The sequence below is a fragment of the Procambarus clarkii genome, chromosome 69, assembly GCF_040958095.1.
Source record: "Procambarus clarkii isolate CNS0578487 chromosome 69, FALCON_Pclarkii_2.0, whole genome shotgun sequence".
NCBI lineage: Eukaryota > Metazoa > Arthropoda > Malacostraca > Decapoda > Cambaridae > Procambarus > Procambarus clarkii.
The window spans coordinates 12855098-12868595 of record NC_091218.1 but is presented as its reverse complement, the minus strand read 5'-3'; the positions used below and the strand labels follow the sequence as shown (position 1 = coordinate 12868595).

The window sequence follows — 13498 nt, the reverse complement described above, 5'->3', positions numbered from 1 at the left end:
AGCAGCAGCAGCACCAGTAGCATAGCAGAAGTCAAGATTTTTCTTTCAATGGCAGAAATTCAGCTTTTACATTCATGCGTCATCTTCGTTGGGTCATGTAAATATTACATGGTCAAATTATACAACTTATATTTTAGCGGGTATAAGTCAGTTTCCTCTTGGTAATAATTTAATGCATACATATAGTTGAGTTATGGCTGAATTCCCGACGTTTTCTTCCACACTCTTAGAGACGTAAACAATGACTTGGTTCTACCACCATTGTCTGAGGGCGTTGGTGGCGGAGCTGTGTGTGTGTGTGAGGATACTCCGAGGGCGGAGAGGACTAGGCCCAGGCTCCACTAGTCCTTCAGGGCGGGATGTTGAGTGCAGTAGCAGTCAGTATCCCAGGTTCTGTTAGTCCTCCGTAGGGGCAGGATATACGAGTCCACTAGCAGGGTGGGATCCCAGGCTCTGCTAATCCTTGGAAGCGGGATATAGTCCACTGGTTGTCAGGGTCTGGATCCCGGGCTCTGCTAGTCCTTTGGGGCGGGATATAGAGTCCAGTAGCAGTTAGTATCTCAGGCTCTGTTAGTCCTCCGTAGGGAGCAGGATATACGAGTCCACAAGAAAGGGTGGGATCCCGAGCTCCATAAGTCCTTCAGGGCGGGATGTTGAGTCCAGTAGCAGTTAAAGTGAGGTCCCAGGCTCACGTAATCCTTGAAAGTAATTCATTTTGTAGGTTTAGAAACTTTATTCGTGTGTAATTCATACAAATCATTACAGTTGTGGCTTCAGCGAGCAGTTGTACAGCCGTAATATCTTACACATGTTCAGAAAGCGTATATAACTAAATGACAACAAAGTACATTGTATTTCAAGGGTTTACAGGAATAAATGAGGAGCGCGGTTATAAAATAACGGTGCAAACACTGAAGGCTACAGCACACATGTCTATGCCATTGTGTGCGGCCAATGCAAACATCTTTATCACACACGAAGACGATATATACATCATAAAGTATACCCCGCTTTCTCGGTGAGTATACACTGAGAGCATACTTCAGTCCGTCACTGTGTTCAGGACTGAAGTATACTTGCTGGTTGGTCAGTAAGGTATTGTGGTGGTCTTAATAACCCTCCAGAGGTTGATAGGTCTTAAGTCCAACACCAAACTTGCTGGTTGGTCAGTAAGGTATTGTGGTGGTCTTAATAACCCTCCAGAGGTTGATAGGTCTTAAGTCCAACACCAAACTTGCTGGTTGGTCAGTAAGGTATTGTGGTGGTCTTAATAACCCCTCCAGAGGTTGATAGGTCTTAAGTCCAACACCAAACTTGCTGGTTGGTCAGTAAGGTATTGTGGTGGTCTTAATAACCCCTCCAGAGGTTGATAGGTCTTAAGTTCAACACCAAACTTGCTGGTTGGTCAGTAAGGTGTTGTGGTGGTCTTAATAACCCTCCAGAGGTTGATAGGTCTTAAGTCCAACACCAAACTTGCTGGTTGGTCAGTAAGGTATTGTGGTGGTCTTAATAACCCCTCCAGAGGTTGATAGGTCTTAAGTCCAACACCAAACTTGCTGGTTGGTCAGTAAGGTATTGTGGTGGTCTTAATACCCCTCCAGAGGTTGATAGGTCTTAAGTCCAACACCAAACTTGCTGGTTGGTCAGTAAGGTATTGTGGTGGTCTTAATAACCCTCCAGAGGTTGATAGGCCTTAAGTCCAACACCAAAACACAAATCTTAAACCTTAAATTCCTCTCTCAACTTAACAGTAAGTTGATCAAACCAAAACATTGTAAACTTGCTTCACAAAACACCAAATTAAGTACACCAATTACTCTACTCCGTTGTACAGGGAACAGGGGTCTGGAAGGTAAACCGTTGTACAGAGAACAGGGGTCTGGAAGGTAAACCGTTGTACAGAGAACAGGGGTCTGGAAGGTAAACCGTTGTACAGAGAACAGGGGTCTGGAAGGTAAACCGTTGTACAGAGAACAGGGGTCTGGAAGGTAAACCGTTGTACAGAGAACAGGGGTCTGGAAGGTAAACCTTTGTACAGAGAACAGGGGTCTGGAAGGTAAACCTTTGTACCGAGAACAGGGGTCTGGTAGGTAAACCTTTGTACAGAGAACAGGGGTCTGGAAGGTAAACCTTTGTACAGAGAACAGGGGTCTGGAAGGTAAACCTTTGTACATAGAACAGGGGTCTGGAAGGTAAACCTTTGTATAGGGAACAGGGGTCTGGAAGGTAAACCTAGAAGAGTAAGCAGGTGCTTGGAAACCAAATCCTATAGAATGACTATAAGAAGGCAAGCACGCGCTTAGCAGTTTACCTATCACTCGAGGGCTCAAGCTTAGCAGTTTACCTATCACTCGAGGGCTCAAGCTTAGCAGTTTACCTATCACTCGAGGGCTCAAGCATAACAGTTTACCTATCACTCGAGGGCTCAAGCATAACAGTTTACCTATCACTCGAGGGCTCAAGCATAACAGTTTACCTATCACTCGAGGGCTCAAGCATAACAGTTTACCTATCACTCGAGGGCTCAAGCATAACAGTTTACCTATCACTCGAGGGCTCAAGCATAACAGTTTACCTATCACTCGAGGGCTCAAGCATAACAGTTTACCTATCACTCGAGGGCTCAAGCATAACAGTTTACCTATCACTCGAGGGCTCAAGCATAGCAGTTTACCTATGAGTTTACCTATAACTTGAGGGCTCAAGTATAGCAGTTTACCTATCACTCGAGGGCTCAAGCATAACAGTTTACCTATCACTCGATGGCTCAAGCATAACAGTTTACCTATCACTCGAGGGCTCAAGCATAACAGTTTACCTATCACTCGAGGGCTCAAGCATAGCAGTTTACCTATGAGTTTACCTATAACTTGAGGGCTTAAGTATAGCAGTTTACCTATCACTCGAGGGCTCAAGTATAGCAGTTTACCTATCACTCGAGGGCTCAAGCATAACAGTTTACCTATCACTCGAGGGCTCAAGCATAACAGTTTACCTATCACTCGAGGGCTCAAGCATAACAGTTTGCCTATCACTCGAGGGCTCAAGCATAACAGTTTACCTATGAGTTTACCTATAACTTGAGGGCTCAAGTATAGCAGTTTACCTATCACTCGAGGGCTCAAGTATAACAGTTTACCTATCACTCGAGGGCTCAAGCATAACAGTTTACCTATCACTCGAGGGCTCAAGCATAACAGTTTACCTATCACTCGAGGGCTCAAGCATAACAGTTTACCTATCACTCGAGGGCTCAAGCATAACAGTTTACCTATCACTCGAGGGCTCAAGCATAACAGTTTACCTATCACTCGAGGGCTCAAGCATAACAGTTTACCTATCACTCGAGGGCTCAAGCATAACAGTTTACCTATCACTCGAGGGCTCAAGCATAACAGTTTACCTATCACTCGAGGGCTCACGCAGTCATGGCTGGACATAAAGCAGCAAGCAAAGTAACATGTGCAGGATACATACAGCCACAGGTGGGTGTATCAAGCTACCCCGTATACACACACAGGACTTACACTTGGGTAATGCAACATATCATATGTGTAAAGCACTTGCCTAACTTAACGGGACTTAACTACAGATAAACTGCCAATTTGGGTTCACCAATAACACGGGGAAAAGCGATTTGGAGCCGTGCGGTGGATTCGAACTTGCCACCGTGGGTACTCCCATGCACACGCCTCGAACCCCTGGACACTGTACGCTATAAGTAACGTGTGTGTTTGTGTGTTTATTTCTAAGGAAGCGTTATCTTGAGATGATTTCAGGGCTTTAGTGTCCCCGCGGCCCGGTCTTCGACCAGGCCTCCACCCCCAGGAAGCAGCCCGTGACAGCTAACTAACACCCAGGTACCTATTTTACTGTTACGTAACAGGGGCATAGGGTGAAAGAAACTCTGCCCATTGTTTCTCGCCGGCGCCTGGGATCGAACCCAGGACCACAGGATCACAAGTCCAGCGTGCTGTCCGCTCGGCCGACCGGCTCAGCGTGGATGACAATCTTCTATTAGAACCTGTTTATAGCAGAGATCCTCTGCCTTTTGAGTTCAGATCCTGTGTTGTCTGTCTAAATGTACGATATGGAATGCTCGACACGAGGGGGGGGGGGGGGAACGCACGGTACCCCCAACACCGTAACTGTGAACACAACGGGTCTCTCTTACCGTGCAGGTCTGTCTCTCAGGCACGTCGCCTCACTGTGAATCCATCAGTCAACCTCTCACTTGCAAGAGAATTCACTCCATTGATTTTCACTTGTTTCAGATTAGACCTCAACATAACCCGTGCGCCAACCCGTCCTGAGGCCAAGTAAGTAATTATCAAAAGAAGGCACCAATCCGGGAAGGTCCCGAGGCCAAGTCCATTCCATCCAGCGGTCGACCCCCAAAGAATTATTTGTCTATTATATTTAACACGCTGTTCTTGCAAAATAGGAATTTTCTCAAATATAAATTAATATTGTTATATATTAGTATACTGTGCGTATTTAGGCACTGCTTAGGTTAGTTCTGTTGGTGATTATCTGTATTTGTAGTAAGTGGGTGAAGCATTTACTAACCCGTCCTCGACTCTAGTCCATTCCATCCAGCGGTCGACCCCCCCCAGACGCATGCAAAATTTTTAACATGCTGTTCATTCAAAACGGGAATTTTCTCAAATATAAATTAATATTACAATATATTAGGATATTGTGCATATGTAGGCATAGGTTAGGTTAGGTGTTTAGGTTCTGTTGGCGATTATTTGTATTTGTAGTACGTGGGTGAAGCATTTACAGCGTTGTGGTTCGAACACAAGTCGTCAGTGAAGCACTTGTTCCGGAAGTGTTCGAACCTCATCAGTTGTGAGTCGTGTGTAAACCGTTTTTCATTCATGAACAGCGGGTTTGGCGGGTGGATTGAATCACTTTTGGGTCTTTGTTTGTTGAACGGGCTGGCATTTCAGCCCGTCCTCATCAATAATGCGCAAATGCTCGATAATCCAGCCGCCAAACATCCTGTTTATAAATGAAAAACGGTTTACGAACGACTGATGACGTTCGAACATGTCTTGAACAGTGCTTCGCTGATCGAATCGTAATTCTGTAAATGCTTCACCCAAGTACTTCAAGTACAAATAATCATCAAAAGAACTTAAACGTTGAACTATACATAGAACTTTAATACATAATAATTTTAATTTATATGAGAAGAACACCATGTTGAATACCCCGCCAAACACACACCGAAACTACGACGTTGGTACAACGTTCGAACAAGTTTTACCACCACCTAACCAATTATAACAACCAATATAGCAAGTTGTAACAACGTTCTAATACGTCATAAACACGTTAAGCCAAGATGTAACAACTTTATTACAAGTTGTAACAAGCGGAAAATAGAGACAGTTTCGCTTTGTGTTTCCAGGGACACAGTATGTTTAAATTGATGAATGCGTCTTGAGAGGGGGAGGGGGGGGACGGCCGCTGCTTTAATGATCCTAGCTTGAGGACTGGTTGTTTTGGAAATAGGTTGTCAGGTTTCTTTTACAGTTTAAGTGTTTTGTATATTTTGGTCGGGTTCTATCTTAGTATTTCAATTAATATTCTTAATGTTTAGAGTTTTGGCTGAGAAATATTGTAATGAAATTAAAATCCATCTCCTAACACACACACACACACACACACACACACACACACACACACACACACACACACACACACACACACACACACACACACACACACACAAACATGGAATGCACTAGGCAGTGATGTGGTGGAGGCTGACTCCATACACAGTTTCAAATGTAGATATGATAGAGCCCAATAGGCTCAGGAACCTGTACATCAGTTGATTGACAGTTGAGAGGCGGAACCAAAGAGCTGGAGCTCGACCCCCGCAAGCACAAATAGGTGAATACACACACACACACACACACACACACACACACTTCAAAGCATTATATGACAAAGAGTGCTGGGAAGACGGAACACCACGAGCGTAGCTCTCATCCTGTAACTACACTTAGGTAATTAACACTTAGGAAATTACACTCGATACATGGGTCTTACAGCTGAGTGGATAGCGCTCGGAGGTCGTAATCCTAAGGGCCTGGTGCAACTGTTCACCTAGCAGTAAATAGGTACCTGGGAGTTAGATAGGTGTTACGAGCTGCTTCCAGGGGAATGTGTGTGTTAGAGAGAAACATATGTAGTAGATATAATAGAGGAAAATAGATTGCTTAGAAAGGCGGGGTCCAAGAGCTAAAAGCTCGAATCTCGAATCTGAAGACACACACAAATAGTAAATACAGACACACACACACACATATATATATATATATATATATATATATATATATATATATATATATATATATATATATATATATATATATATATATATATATATATATGTTTATATATATATATATATATATATATATATATATATATATATATATATATATATATATATATATATATATATATATATATATATATATATCTTTTAGGGGTAACTTATATATACCGCCGCTAGCGACACAGTTAATAAGTGGCACTCAAATTTTTCTTCCCGCGATTAAATTTAAATTTGTGTTTGTGAAGAGGCGGCGAGGACTCCGCGGCGATGGTGACCTCTTTCTTGAGCGGCGGTCTCTCCGGCAGGCCACCGTGGTCCTCGTCCTCGCTCCTCTTGTCTGAGAACCCGCTGTCCTTCCCTCCTTCGTCCAGCGAAGCTATCGAGTCTTCGCTAATGTCGTGGTCGGGATCCTTCTTGCCCTTCGAGTCTTCGTCCGATTCCTCTTCCTCGTCAATGGGCAAGATGGTGCGGTCGGCATCAGCGCGCGAAGTCGGATTCTCTTTACTTATCAGAACGTTGTTTTCTGGGTGAGAATCGTCCGAATCCTCGTCTTCCTTCGGGGCTGCCTCCTGGAGACCCGCGGGGGGGACTACCCCCAGGGGATGTGAGGGCGTTGGCTCTGACGACTGCTGAAGGGCGGAGGGGCTGAGGGGCAGCGAACTGTTGCCGCAGGTCAGATTCTGCGTCCGCCGCCGGAAACTCTCCGAGCGCATCGACCGCGTCCGGCGACTCTTCTTTCCTTTCGCCAGACGAAGCAAAAACTGCGGGGAACACGAGGTTGGTGTTAGGCTTATGAGGGATGTGTAGTGCTGCGTGTCACCAACATGATACATGCCAGGTTCACCAACATGATACATGCAGGTTCACCTACATGATACGTGCAGGTTCACCAGCATGATACATGCCAGGTTCACCAACATGATACATGCTAGGATCACCAGCATGATACATGCCAGGTTCACCAACATGATACATGCCAGGTTCACCAACATGATACATGCAGGTTCACCTACATGATACGTGCAGGTTCACCAGCATGATACATGCCAGGTTCACCAACATGATACATGCTAGGATCACCAGCATGATACATGCCAGGTTCACCAACATGATACATGCCAGGTTCACCAGCATGATACATGCCAGGTTCACCAACATGATACATGCTAGGATCACCAGCATGATACATGCCAGGTTCACCAACATGATACATGCCAGGTTCACCAACATGATACATGCCAGGTTCACCAACATGATACATGCCAGGTTCACCAACATAATACATGCCAGGGTCACCAACATGATACATGCTAGGATCACCAGCATGATACATGCCAGGTTCACCAACATGATACATGCCAGGTTCACCAACCTGATACATGCAATAACAATAACAGAGGATACAGACGGTACACCAGAGGATACAGACGGTACACCAGAGGATACAGACGGTACACCAGAGGATACAGGCGGTACACCAGAGGATACAGACGGTACACCAGAGGATACAGACGGTACACCAGAGGATACAGGCGGTACACCAGAGGATACAGACGGTACACCAGAGGATACAGACGGTACACCAGAGGATACAGACGGTACACCAAAGGATACAGACGGTACACCAGAGGATACAGACGGTACACCAGAGGATACAGACGGTACACCAGAGGATACAGACGGTAAACCAGAGGATACAGACGGTACACCAGAGGATACAGACGGTACACCAGAGGATACAGGCGGTACACCAGAGGATACAGACGGTACACCAGAGGATACAGACGGTACACCAGAGGATACAGACGGTACACCAGAGGATACAGACGGTACACCAGAGGATACAGACGGTACACCAGAGGATACAGACGGTACACCAGAGGATACAGACGGTACACCAGAGGATACAGACGGTACACCAGAGGATACAGGCGGTACACCAGAGGATACAGACGGTACACCAGAGGATACAGACGGTACACCAGAGGATACAGACGGTACACCAGAGGATACAGACGGTACACCAGAGGATACAGACGGTACACCAGAGGATACAGACGGTACACCAGAGGATACAGACGGTACACCAGAGGATACAGACGGTACACCAGAGGATACAGACTCGGAACAATAACGAAGCTCCCGGAAAAAGTCCATATTATACCGAGGAAAGATTGGAAGTAAACATGACACACGACACACAGGACACATAGAGGAGACACAGACACAGGACAGACAGAGGAGACACAGACACATGACACAGAAGAGACACAGGACACACAGAGGAGACACAGACACATGATACAGGACACATAAGAGACACAGGACACACAGAGGAGACACAAGACACACAGAGGAGACACATACACATGACACACAGAGGAGAGACAGACACAGGACACACAGAGGAGACACAAGACACACAGAGGAGACACATACACATGACACAGGACACACAGACACATGACACACAGAGGAGACACAGACACATGACACAGGACACAGGAGACACAGACACAGGACACAGGAGACACACAGGGTACTCACAGCGAGGTAAGCGACGCAGAGGGCCCGCGCGAGAGCCAGGACCTTGCCGAGGAAGTGCTTGTCGCTGCTCCAGGCCTCCTGTACCGGGGCCGCCAGCTCCCATAGCTCGAGCTCCTGTACAACAAGGGCCAGATTCACAAAAGCACTTACGCAAGCACTTACGAACCTGGGGCCAGATTCACAAAAGCACTTACGCAAGCACTTACGAACCTGGGGCCAGATTCACAAAAGCACTTACGCAAGCACTTACGAACCTGGGGCCAGATTCACAAAAGCACTTACGCAAGCACTTACGAACCTGGGGCCAGATTCACAAGAGCACTTACGCAAGCACTTACGAACCTGGGGCCAGATTCACAAAAGCACTTACGAACCTGGGGCCAGATTCACAAAAGCACTTACGCAAGCACTTACGAACCTGGGGCCAGATTCACAAAAGCACTTACGCAAGCACTTACGAACCTGGGGCCAGATTCACAAAAGCACTTACGCAAGCACTTACGAACCTGGGGCCAGATTCACAAGAGCACTTACGCAAGCACTTACGAACCTGGGGCCAGATTCACAAAGGCACTTACGCAAGCACTTACGAACGTGTACATCGTTCCTCAATCTTTGACGGCTTTTGTTACATTTATTAAACAGTTTACAAGCATGAAAACTTGTCAATCAACTGTTGTTATTGTTATAAACAGCCTCCTGATGCTTCGGAGCTCTTTAACTGTTTAATAATTGGAAACAAAGTCGCCAAAGATTAAGAAAAGATGTACAGGTTCGTAAGTTTTTGCGTAAGTGCTTTCGTGAATCTGGCCCCAGGTCATTGAAATTGAAATTGAAATAAGTTTATTGAGGTAAAATACACACAAAGGGATGAGGTAGCTCAAGCTATTCTCACCCCGTTCAGTACAACGTGTTAATACATACATATACACACATCACAAACAATAAACACATTAGCAAACATTCTGAGAGATAAACATATACATTTGCCCGAAACGCTTTGCGTAATAGTGGCTTTAGGCATTGTATGTACTAGCTCTTATCTATAAAGCCAACAAACTTTGTAAAATCTCTTTATGTATGTACCTTTGCCTAAATAAAAATTATTATTATTATTATTATTATTTCCTCCCTCACAAGTAGTATGTTATCAGACGTACACACAAATACTTTTATGACCTAGGTATACTGTATAGACAATTTGCAAGACACCTGCAGATAATTCAACAAAATATTACAATCTTGGTGCAAAATTCTTATATCTCTCAATGTCATGAAACACTGGTAGTTTAGCCTGGCCTCCAATACCCATACTTCTTGTCATAAGCAAGTCCCAGCTGTGTCTGGGTACAAGTGACAGGGTGAACAACCCAGCGGGTTTTCTTCCTATTGGGGAGTGTTGTACATGCTGCTATGGCGGTGTGTCCACTCACAGGATGAGTGGCGCTGGCCAATACTGTCACTATGGCGGTGTGTCCACTCACAGGATGAGTGGCGCTGCCCAATACTGTCACTATGGCGGCGTGTCCACTCACAAGATGAGTGGCGCTGCCCAATACTGTCACTATGGCGGCGTGTCCACTCACAGGATGAGTGGCGCTGCCCAATACTGTCACTATGGCGGCGTGTCCACTCACAGGATGATTGGCGCTGCCCAATACTGTCACTATGGCGGCGTGTCCACTCACAGGATGAGTGGCGCTGCCCAATACTGTCACTATGGCGGCGTGTCCACTCACAAGATGAGTGGCGCTGCCCAATACTGTCACTATGGCGGCGTGTCCACTCACAGGATGAGTGGCGCTGCCCAATACTGTCACTATGGCGGCGTGTCCACTCACAAGATGAGTGGCGCTGCCCAATACTGTCACTATGGCGGCGTGTCCACTCACAGGATGAGTGGCGCTGCCCAATACTGTCACTATGGCGGCGTGTCCACTCACAGGATGAGTGACGCTGCCCAATACTGTCACTATGGCGGCGTGTCCACTCACAAGATGAGTGGCGCTGCCCAATACTGTCACTATGGCGGTGTGTCCACTCACAGGATGAGTGGCGCTGCCCAATAGTATCACTATGGCGGTGTGTCCACTCACAGGATGAGTGGCGCTGCCCAATACTGTCACTATGGCGGCGTGTCCACTCACAGGATGAGTGGCGCTGCCCAATACTGTCACTATGGCGGCGTGTCCACTCACAGGATGAGTGGCGCTGCCCAATACTATCACTATGGCGGCGTGTCCACTCACAGGATGAGTGGCGCTGCCCAATACTGTCACTATGGCGGCGTGTCCACTCACAAGATGAGTGGCGCTGCCCAATACTGTCACTATGGCGGCGTGTCCACTCACAGGATGAGTGGCGCTGCCCAATACTATCACTATGGCGGCGTGTCCACTCACAAGATGAGTGGCGCTGCCCAATAAACTCGCCCCTCGGGGCAAAGTTTAAATTTTCTTGTCAAAACTATTTACTCAAACGTACAAAAATTGACTGTTGGGGCTCAAAGAAAGAACGTCACATTTTCTAACATTTGACAACTTTAAATGGCACACTAAAGAAAAATAAAATAAACTAACGAACCTAACCCAAATTGGCTTAAGACTAAAAAAAGCAAATTTAGGTCTAATATTCGTCATGTTAGGCCTAATTTAATACATATATGTGCTATATTAGGCCTAATTTAATACATGTGCTATTTTAGGCCTAATTTAATACATGTGCTATTTTAGGCCTAATTTAATACATATATGAGCTATATTAGGCCTAATTTAATACATATATGTGCTATATTAGGCCTAATTTAATACATATATGTGCTATATTAGGCCTAATTTAATACATATATGTGCTATATTAGGCCTAATTTAATACATATATGTGCTATATTAGGCCTAATTTAATACATATATGTGCTATATTAGGCCTAATTTAATACATGTGGTATATTAGGCCTAATTTAATACATGTGCTATTTTAGGCCTAATTTAATACATGTGCTATTTTAGGCCTAATTTAATACATGTGCTATTTTAGGCCTAATTTAATACATATATGAGCTATATTAGGCCTAATTTAATACATATATGTGCTATATTAGGCCTAATTTAATACATATATGTGCTATATTAGGCCTAATTTAATACATGTGCTATATTAGGCCTAATTTAATACATATATGAGCTATATTAGGCCTAATTTAATACATATATGTGCTATATTAGGCCTAATTTAATACATATATGTGCTATATTAGGCCTAATTTAATACATATATGTGCTATATTAGGCCTAATTTAATACATGTGCTATATTAGGCCTAATTTAATACATGTGCTATTTTAGGCCTAATTTAATACATGTGCTATTTTAGGCCTAATTTAATACATGTGCTATTTTAGGCCTAATTTAATACATATATGAGCTATATTAGGCCTAATTTAATACATATATGTGCTATATTAGGCCTAATTTAATACATATATGTGCTATATTAGGCCTAATTTAATACATGTGCTATATTAGGCCTAATTTAATACATATATGAGCTATATTAGGCCTAATTTAATACATATATGTGCTATATTAGGCCTAATTTAATACATATATGTGCTATATTAGGCCTAATTTAATACATATATGTGCTATATTAGGCCTAATTTAATACATATATGTGCTATATTAGGCCTAATTTAATACATATATGTGCTATATTAGGCCTAATTTAATACATGTGCTATTTTAGGCCTAATTTAATACATGTGCTATTTTAGGCCTAATTTAATACATGTGCTATTTTAGGCCTAATTTAATACATGTGCTATTTTAGGCCTAATTTAATACATGTGCTATTTTAGGCCTAATTTAATACATGTGCTATTTTAGGCCTAATTTAATACATATATGAGCTATATTAGGCCTAATTTAATACATATATGTGCTATATTAGGCCTAATTTAATACATATATGTGCTATATTAGGCCTAATTTAATACATATATGTGCTATATTAGGCCTAATTTAATACATGTGCTATATTAGGCCTAATTTAATACATGTGCTATTTTAGGCCTAATTTAATACATGTGCTATTTTAGGGCTAATTTAATACATGTGCTATTTTAGGCCTAATTTAATACATGTGCTATTTTAGGCCTAATTTAATACATGTGCTATTTTAGGCCTAATTTAATACATGTGCTATTTTAGGCCTAATTTAATACATATATGAGCTATATTAGGCCTAATTTAATACATATATGTGCTATATTAGGCCTAATTTAATACATATATGTGCTATATTAGGCCTAATTTAATACATATATGTGCTATATTAGGCCTAATTTAATACATGTGCTATTTTAGGCCTAATTTAATACATGTGCTATTTTAGGCCTAATTTAATACATGTGCTATTTTAGGCCTAATTTAATACATATATGAGCTATATTAGGCCTAATTTAATACATATATGTGCTATATTAGGCCTAATTTAATACATATATGTGCTATATTAGGCCTAATTTAATACATGTGCTATATTAGGCCTAATTTAATACATATATGAGCTATATTAGGCCTAATTTAATACATA

General features: G+C 43.2%; 2 protein-coding genes across 2 annotated transcripts; both read right to left on the bottom strand.

Moving 5' to 3' along the window:
- Positions 1-713: 713 nt before the first annotated feature.
- LOC123772232 (uncharacterized) lies at positions 714-6339 on the bottom strand. The gene is made up of 3 exons (XM_069311042.1): positions 2576-6339; positions 2233-2344; positions 714-2164 (listed from the first exon to the last, which is right to left on the bottom strand). The coding sequence occupies exons 1-3, from the start codon at positions 3438-3440 to the stop codon at positions 1819-1821; spliced, it is 1323 nt and encodes a 440-aa protein (XP_069167143.1). The 5' UTR covers positions 3441-6339; the 3' UTR covers positions 714-1818.
- A 133-nt stretch (positions 6340-6472) lies between these two features.
- LOC138355733 (uncharacterized) lies at positions 6473-9063 on the bottom strand. Its single transcript, XM_069311044.1, has 2 exons — positions 8906-9063; positions 6473-7119 (listed from the first exon to the last, which is right to left on the bottom strand). The coding sequence occupies exon 2, from the start codon at positions 7069-7071 to the stop codon at positions 6544-6546; it is 528 nt and encodes a 175-aa protein (XP_069167145.1). The 5' UTR covers positions 7072-7119; positions 8906-9063; the 3' UTR covers positions 6473-6543.
- Positions 9064-13498: the final 4435 nt, after the last annotated feature.

Excerpts from the sequence above, each read along its gene's own strand:
- LOC123772232 (XM_069311042.1), bottom strand. The coding sequence starts at position 3,440 with ATGTCCAGCCATGACTGCGTGAGCCCTCGAGTGATAGGTAAACTGTTA. Across the intron at positions 2,345-2,575 it reads CTTGAGCCCTCGAGTGATAG|GTAAACTGCTAAGCTTGAGC; the intron begins GTAAACTGTTAT and ends CTCGAGTGATAG. Across the intron at positions 2,165-2,232 it reads GCACCTGCTTACTCTTCTAG|GTTTACCTTCCAGACCCCTG; the intron begins GTTTACCTTCCA and ends CTATGTACAAAG.
- LOC138355733 (XM_069311044.1), bottom strand. The coding sequence starts at position 7,071 with ATGCGCTCGGAGAGTTTCCGGCGGCGGACGCAGAATCTGACCTGCGGC.